This window comes from Danio aesculapii, chromosome 13, assembly GCF_903798145.1.
Source record: "Danio aesculapii chromosome 13, fDanAes4.1, whole genome shotgun sequence".
NCBI classification, from domain to species: Eukaryota; Metazoa; Chordata; class Actinopteri; order Cypriniformes; family Danionidae; genus Danio; species Danio aesculapii.
The window spans coordinates 15,939,385-15,948,758 of NC_079447.1; the positions used below are offsets into that span (position 1 = coordinate 15,939,385).

General features: G+C 37.9%; 1 protein-coding gene across 1 annotated transcript; it reads left to right on the top strand.

Moving 5' to 3' along the window:
* The first annotated feature begins 4,764 nt into the window (after nt 1-4,764).
* wdr89 (WD repeat domain 89) lies at nt 4,765-8,633 on the top strand. Its single transcript, XM_056470970.1, has 2 exons — nt 4,765-5,570; nt 7,945-8,633. Exons 1-2 carry the CDS (start codon nt 4,928-4,930, stop codon nt 8,439-8,441), a joined length of 1,140 nt encoding a protein of 379 aa, XP_056326945.1. The 5' UTR covers nt 4,765-4,927; the 3' UTR covers nt 8,442-8,633.
* Nucleotides 8,634-9,374: the final 741 nt, after the last annotated feature.

Here is a 9,374-nt window from a genome sequence, read left to right on the forward strand (position 1 = left end):
ACTACTGAGAATATTTTATTAGTCCTCACTAATTAAAAACGATTATGATTCATCCAGAACATGTTTTATTAGTATCTAATGATTGATTGATTGCCATGTAAAATATTATTAGCCTGATATAAAAACAATGGATGTCTATGTAATGTTCCCAATAAGATATAGGAAAACAAACTGGCCGTGTGTGAGAGTCTGTTTTATTCGCCACACACTGTGTTCTTCACAATACACACCTCTTTCTTTGATTCTCATTCCCATAACACATGACAATAATTATTGGATCTAACAGGAGCTGTAGCCCTAGACATTCATTTCAAACCTTTACTTAAGCTTTATGTCTCGTGTCAAATGCTTATGTCGGGTACCTGCTATTTAAAATGTCCTTTGAGGATTTTCCCGTTCTCCACAGACTGAAAGCGGACATAGAGAACAGGATGTTTGGAAATATGATCATAAAGGACAACATGGGTCCGCTGTACTACTCAAGTCAGCAATACATCCGTTCTTCATCGGAAGACAATGTTGATTGTTGTTTCAGATGTCAAGTATTTCAGTCCTGTTTGTGTCCTTCAGGAGTTTAACAAAGGGGGACAAAGACTGGAGGACTAGGGAAAAAACTCCCATTCTCACCCTAATATGCCTTAGTTAGCCTTTAAAGTAGTAGTATATGTAGTATAAATAAAGTAGTATATTATCCTCTAGTATATAAATATACACCCACCGGCCACTTTATTAGGTACCAATCAGATGGCAGCAACTCAATGCATTTAAGAATGTAGACATGGTCAAGAAGATCTGCTGCAGTTCAAACTGAGCATCAGAACGGGGAAGAAAGGTGATTTAAGTGACGTTGAACATGGCATGGTTGTTGATGTCAGACGGGCTGGTCTGAGTATTTCAGAAACTGTTGATCTACTGGGATTTTCACGCACAACCATTTCTAGGGTCCAAAAAAGAGAAAATATCCAGTGAGTGGCAGTTCTGTGGGCGCAAATGTCTTGTTGATGCTAGAGATCAGGGGAGAATGGCCAGACTGGTTCGAGCTGATAGAAAGGCAACAGTAACTCAAATAACCATTCGTTACAACCGAGGTATGCAGAAGAGCATCTTTGAATGCACAACATGTCGAATCTTGAGGCGGATGAGCAACAGCAGCAGAAGTCCACACCGGGTGCCACTCCTGTCAGCTAAGAAAAGGAAACTGAGGCTACAATTCACACAGGCTCACCAAAATTAGACAATAGAATATTGGTAAAATGTTGCCTGGTCTGATGAGTCTTGATTTCTGCTGCGACATTCGGATGGTAGGGTCAGAATTTGGCGTCAACAACATGAAAGCATGGATCTATCCTGGCTTGTATCAACGGTTCAGACTTGTGGTGATGTAATGATGTGCGGGATATTTTCTTGGCACACTTTGGGCACGTTACTACCAACTGAGCATCGTGTCAATGCCACAGCCTACCTAAGTATTGTTGCTGACCATGTCCATCCCTTTATGACCACAGAGTCTCCATCTTCTGATGGCTACTTCCAGCAGCATAACGTGCCATGTCATAAAGCACAAATCATCTCAGACTGTTTTCTTGAACATGGCAATGAGTTCACTGTACTCAAATGGGCTCCACAGTCACCAGAGCTCAATCCAATAGAGCACTTTTGGGATGTGGTGGAATGGGAAGTTCGCCTCATGGATGTGCAGCCAACAAATCTGCAGCAACTGCATGATGCTATCATGTCAATATGGACTAAAATCTCCAAAAATGTTGAATCTATGCCATGAAGGATTAAGGCAGTTCCGAAGGCAAAAGGGAGTCCAACCCGGTACTAGTAAGGTGTACCTACTGAAGTGGCGGTGAGTGTAGGTATGTTCACATTCTGACTGACGTTCTCCAACAGTTCCTGTCAACAGAAGCTGATAAAACTGGAAAAAACACACATATAATTAGTTTTGAAATGTATATATATTTAAAACAACCTTAACATTTCTATTTGAGCATTGTATGTCTTATAATACGAAACTGAAAAATAGAAGAAACTGCACACTATCAAACGGGCTTTTAATTTGATAAAACAGTAAAACACTGCCATCTAGTGGCACAGCGAGCGCTTCGTTATAGTTATTTCTTAACTCTTGCCATTTTAGACAAGATTACAGTAGTAATATGTTCTTTACCATATATTTGTTTTGTAAATGTTCATGAATTATAGATATTTCTATATAGCGCAAATTAAGCTTATGTGACGCTTGTTACCGGCCTGCGGAACTAATGTTCAGCGTCTCTGTGTTTCCGAGGAGCCGTTGATGAGGTGACACCACGACGAATGCCAAAAACGATCACATGTGAGTGTTTTGTACTGCATTACTAATGTTACTTATATGCTAATTATCAAAATATTCTGAACATACTTCTCGTTTATTAACGTTATATCGTTGTAAATGTAAGGGTCCGTTGTGTTAACTATTTGCTTAACTTTACACATAATATTCGCCTTTAAATTTCTAAATCTGGTTGTCATGTCAAGAATTATTATAGCTATGATTTTGTCAATAATTCTGCCACAGAGTTGTCCAAACAAGAGTTTTTAAACTGGAATCAGGAGTGCTTAAAAATTAGAATGTTACATTCTATACAATATATCAGTGTTAATTAAATTGTAAATACATTGTTTAATTGTGCAAATAATAGGAATGTAATTAAGATACAACCATCACATCTAACAGTACGATTTTAGAATAAAAGTATAGTAATGTAAATGTAAAATGTAAAATAAAATATTCGTAAATGTAGCTCTAAGATTAACAAATACCAATTTGCACGTTTTTATTAAAATGTTTTCATAGTTTGGCCAATGAAACATTGTTTGGATGTATTTTTAATGTTGTATATTGCTTTTTATTGTTATTTGTGTTCTTTATTTTCTTTTTATTACCTGAATGAAGATGGGTAAAGTTTATATTTGAACTTTCAGACTTCCACACTCAATAAGATTGTTAAAGCATGTACAAATGCTGAATTTGGTTATTTGTCATTGCAGTCGATTATAAGCAGAATGTACAACACATTTTTCTCTGGAACTCTGCGTTTTAAAAGAGTAGAAAAATACGCTATTCTATGTAAAGCTTATGTGTATGGTTTATGTGTGTCTGCACTAAAACCTCCTGTCAAAAAGACAACCTACTTGCAAATAAACTGCTTTCTAAGTCTTATTTTGGTGAACACCAGAGTCATACATAATGATTTCTCTCTCATAAAACAAGTAGGAAATGTTTCTATGGATTCATGTTTTCAGCAGCTTATAATTTAACTTTCAAAATGCTGAACGATATTGGAAAAAATCAGACATTTGACATTTTGTATTTCTGCTATATATATATATATATACACACACAATTTTACCAAATGAATTAAATGACTCTCCTTGGATTCATTTTTGAGGTGTGAAAATTAAAAAAAATCTAACATAAAATAACACTGGAAAGACTTTACTGTTTAAAACAGTTCAATAAAATGATTTTCTATTAAAGTTACAAATGGTAAAATTGCTTGTCTGAATGATTTAAACTGTCTTAGCAATTAAAAACTTGTGCAAATGATAAACTTATACGCCATTATGATTAAACTCTGCAGCAACTCCAAAAATGTTGTGTATTTTAAACTGTGGCAATGTAATCCCATTTAATACAGTATATACATGCACTGGCCACTTTATTAGGTACTGTCCAACTGCTTGTTAAAGCAAATTTTTAATCAGCCAATGACATGGAAGCAACTCAATGCATTAATGCATGCAGACATGGTCAAGATTATCTGCTGCAGTTCAATCCGAGCATCAGAATGGGGAAGAAAGGTGATTTAAGTGACTTTGAACATGGCATGGTTGTTGGTGCCAGACATGATGGTCTGAGTATTTCAGAAACTACTGATCCTCTGGGGTTTTCTTGCACAACCATCTCTAGGGTTTACAGAAAATGGTCCGAAAAATACAAAATATCCAGTGAGCGGCAGTTCTGCGGGCGAAAATGCCTTGTTGATGGCAGAGGTCAGAAGAGAATGGCCAGACTGGTTCGTGACCACACCGGGTGCCACTCCTGTCAGCTAAGAACAGGAAACTAAGGCTACAATTCACACAGGCTCACCAAAATTGGACAAAAAGAGATGGGAAAAACATAGCTTGGTCTGATGAGTCTCGATTTCTGCTGCGACGTTTGGATATTCGGGTCAGAATTTGGCGTCAACAACTTGAAAGGATGGATCCATCCTGCCTTGTATCAACGGCTCAGGCTGGGGGTGGTGGTGTAATGTGTGGGGGATATTTTCTTGGCACACTTTGGGCACGTTACTACCAACTGAGCATCGTGTCAACGCCACAGCCTACCTGAGTATTGTTGCTGACCATGTCCATCCCTTTATGACTCACTGCACTATCCCTGCATTGTACTCAAATGGCCTCCACAGTCACCAGATCTCAATCCAATAGAGCATCTTTGGGATGTGGTGGAATGGGAAATTTGCATCATGGATGTGCAGCCGACAAATCTACAGCAACTGCGGGATGCTATCATGTCAATATGGACCAAAATCTCTGAGGAATTTTCCAGTACCTTGTTGAATCTATGCCCCGAAGGATTAAGGCAGTTCTGAAGGCAAAAACGGGTTCAACCTGGTACTTGTAAGGTGTACCTAATAAATTGGGTGGTTAATGCATAATCCTAAACTATATAAGCCCAACTCAACATTGCAGATTCTGCGATGGAACTATTGCGGATGTGCGCGTTGTGATATTGATGCTGAAATGATATCTTGTGCAGCCCTAATTTAAAATATAGATCTGTGTCCGGCAGAGAACTACAGCTGTGTTCTACTTTGCTGAACAGTGAATCGACTGTTTTTTTTTCTTTTAGGTGCTAGGTGAATTGCTGACAGCCATGGATGCTCTCATGGACACCTTCAGGACCCTCGCCATCGCCAGAAGACTGCAGCCCATTGAGGCCACATATATTCTGGACGTTTCTCTTGCAGCGTCAGATGTTCTGGCCATGTGCTGCTCCAATCACTCAGTGCATCTCCACAACAGAGAGACGCTCCGTCAGGTGGGTCAGTTTCAGGGCCACACGGCTCCTGTCTGTGGGGTCCGTTTCTCTCATCTGTCCCCTCACCTGCTGTTCTCTGGCTCTGCCGATGGGACGCTGCGGTCTTGGGACATCCGACGGCCTGCTTCTGACTCTGTTCAGGTTTTCCGCAGTGATTCGACACATACGTACTGCTCGTTTGATGTGAGCTGTAGTGATCGTGTGCTGTGCGCTGGCACCGAGCAGGTGGAGGAGGACAGTTTTTTAGTCTTCTGGGATGCCCGTATGGTACAGGATGGAGGCCCGCTGGGCGTTTATTCGGAGTCACACAGTGATGATGTCACTGCGGTGAAGTTTCACCCTCAGCAGGCTGACCGGTTGGCTTCTGGAGGCACAGATGGGCTGGTGAATGTGTTTGATCTGAGTCTCGGAGGAGAGGACGATGCTCTTGTCACCACCTGCAACTGCAACTCCTCTGCAAGCTCCCTCTGCTGGACGGGTAAGTAGCAGGCCAGACTATAGAACTGTATATAACTTGGCAATATTTTGTGCATTACATTATAGACAGCATTTAATTAGGCCTGTCACTATAATCAATATATTAACTTATCACACAACACATGGACATGACCTCAATCATTTTTGGTGATGCAATATATATCGCCCATACATAAAAACAAATCTAGCAACATTTTAGCAAGATCACTATCTCTATTGGAGGTGTCTGTGTCAGTATAGTTTAAAAAGCATTGTAACATAGTATTTACTATAAATTGCTATAGTGTATTTTCATGTGAGTGTCAGACAACTGAAAACAGATCTGGTAGCAGATATCACAGCTTCTGTCACTTTTTTTACCTTGCACTTTTTCGTCAACATTTATTATTATTTATTTTGGATTTGTGTTTTCACATTCTGATTCCAATGCCTAATTATTAAACTGTTAAAATGACAATTAAATGAAATAGTCTTAAGATATAAATAGCTGTTCTTTGGAAGAGTGTACTTGCATTGTGATGATATTGCATTGTCATTCTGGCATTATGTAATGAGTGGCAAAAAGGCTCAAATGTTGTCTTAAAATTACAATAATATTGTTTATCGCGATATATTTTAGTGTAATATATCATACAACAACAACAAAAAAGATATTGTGACATGCCTAATGACAATAGTAACTTTTTTATGACAAGGGATTATTATTTATTAATGATAATAATAGTGGGAAATAATAATTTATATAGAACATGTTGTTTGTTGTTGTTGTTAGTTATTTAAAAAAGTCATTATTAATACAGAACATGTTTTGTGTGTATGATTGAAGACTTCTTGGGATCATTTTGTCAGATTGAATTGTTTAAAAAAAAAAAAAATTAAAAAATACAAATATTAATAACATAATAATGTTGTTGTTAGTTTTATTATTAGCATAAGTTTTATACAGAAATGCAAATATGACAAATGAACAGATATGCTGAAGAAAAAGAACATTCATTCATTCATTCACTCATTTATTTTCTTGCCGGCTTAGTCCCTTTATTAATCAGGGGTCGCCACAGTGGAATGAACCACCAACTCATCCAGCATATGTTTTACACAGCGGATTCGCTTCCAGCGCAAACCCATCACTGGGAAACATCCATGCACACTTATTCACACACAGTTGTTACATTGTTATTAGTATTTTTTTTTTCTAGGTTATTTTTTTGATAACCAGGCCTGTAATTTTTTATATATATTGTATAATATTAATATTAATAATAATAATTAAAACAACAACATTTCATTAATGTAGAGTATCTCTCTCTGTCTTACTCTCTCTGACATAAATTGAATATAAATCGAAGTAATATAAAATTATATATATATTTTTACATTTTATATATATTAAAATGAATATGTAAACCATGATAATAGTACACAATATATTATATACACTTTGTGTAAAATGTTTTAATGACTAAAACAAAGTCCAGTCTCTTTAATTAACTGGTTAAAATGGGTTTGAATCCTTTAGACATTTACTTCCACGTTTGGCCATTTTAAGATTCAAAACAATATGAATCTTAGGGTGCTTTCACACTAGCACTTCTGGTCGGCACCCGGGTTCGTTTGACATCACAGTATGGTACGTTTAGCTAGTGTGAACGTTTCTTCTGAACTTGGGTGCGCACCCATGAACCGTACCTGAGTTCACCTGAAAGAGGTGGTTTGAACTCTGATCCGGTTCACTTCTGAATGCTAAACTTCATGACGATTATTCGTGTGTGTGTGTGTGTGTGTGTGTGTGTGTGTGTGTGTATCACGTACTGTACCTTGCTGACAAGTGGGACTGAGCCAGGGCAATCACAGTGATAATGTCTGCTTGTCTCCTCCTAAAACAGCTTCTGCAGACATTGCGTTATGTTCTAAACATTTATAATATTTTTACGGCAGATAGACGCAAGTCGCTTTCTGTATGTCCAAAGCCAAAAGGTTCAATAAAAGCGAAACGACCGCGATGTGCAGACGTCTTTCCATTTTGGCACTTTGCTTTTGTGCCCGTCACCTGGGAACAGCCGTACACAAAACAGCGGCTTGATAACGCAAGTGTATCAGGGTTCTGAAGGAAAAAAGACATGTGAAGTGTGAACACAAACCAACCGTGAAGGTGGCTTGGGGGGACAATCGAACTTGGGTACGGTCCAGGCAATTGAACTAAACGTGAAAGCACCCTTATTTTTTTCAAATACTATAATACTGAGAATGCTTAGTTTTTTTAACTATTTGAAATAAAATGAAACCAAATGAAATAAAATATTTAAAATCAAATGTTAAACATCACCATATTTGACTTACCATACACTTAAACATTGTAAATCTCTAATTGACAGGCAAAGATCTGGACCGGCTGCTTTGTCTGACTCATGATGAGGGGCTTCACCTCTGGGACGTTGCCCGTCCAGACAGCAACGACACTTTGATCCTTCTGAGTTCTGCTGACGCTCGAACACTTGTCCAGCTCCCCGACGGAGCTTCACTCGAGTACTTTATTGGCGGTACATGGCTATCAGATGAAGAGCGGACTCTTTTAGTGGGTGGAAGTAATCAAGGAGAGCTTCACCTCCTGGATTGCAGTGGGAGTGGCTTAAGGCTTATTCAATCCCTGAAAGGCGGGCATTTGGCTACAGTGAGATGCTTCCAGTGGGATGTGGTTGGTCGATCTCTGGTGACGGGCGGAGAGGATGGCCAGTTGTTGCAGTGGAAGGCGGGAGCAGAGGAACTCAGTGTGGGGAAAAAAGAATCTCTTAAAAGCATCTCCTCAATGCAGCTCAAAACCAAAGCTCACAGAAAACAAGCTACAAAGACAGACCGGACAAAAACAGCATGATCGTGTAGCGTATATCTGTAGGAGAAACAGTTGAGAATGAAACAGATAACAGAGAAACTGATTCCTGCTTTCACAAATGAGCAAAACAGTCAGTCTGGGCAGGAAACTAAACATTATTTTTTAATAATATTACCTTTTTCAGAGACTGTAATAATAATAAAATCTTGTGTACCCTGAGGATGAGTAAAATGACATCAAATAACCCTTTAAGAATTTATTATATATATTTTTGGATATTGGAACACAGAGCTGGGCGATATTGCGAAAACAATTATTAAGATATCATGTTTCATATCATTCGATATCAATAATTATTGAAGATTTTTTAACAATACATTTAGCAATATTAGGATTTTTTTGTTATTTAACCTCTAATTTAATTTACCAACATTAAACTGTTTTAATAGTCAAAAACAAAAATATTTAAACAAAATATCAGATCTCTTTATAATAAAATAAACATTAGTGTTAAAGAGACTCTTAAACTTGATAAATAAAATGTTACAAAGTGTGTGCAATGGTAAAACGTAAATACTGAACAATCAAAGCAAACTTTAAGGTAGATCAACATCTGTAAGGCGTCAGTAATAATGATACGGAAAACCTCAAACTCTGTAAACAAAACAAATTATAAAAATCAAATCTGAGCTTTCAAGTAAAGGAACCAACCATTATTATTTAAATACATACTGCAACATTACAAACTGTGAAGTTGGATGACGACATTATGCCTACACTATAAAATCTTTCAGATGGGGAGCTAGTGGCTGGGATGCACAAGAAAAGAAACCAAAAAGCCACTCTGGCGATCCTTACATGCTTCCTTACTTACAATCTCCTCACTGCTGCTATACAGCACTCATTTTTGCATGTGTTGTTATTCTGACCTGTAGTGTGGTGGACTTTCCCCTAGTCCCCAGGTTCAAAGATCGG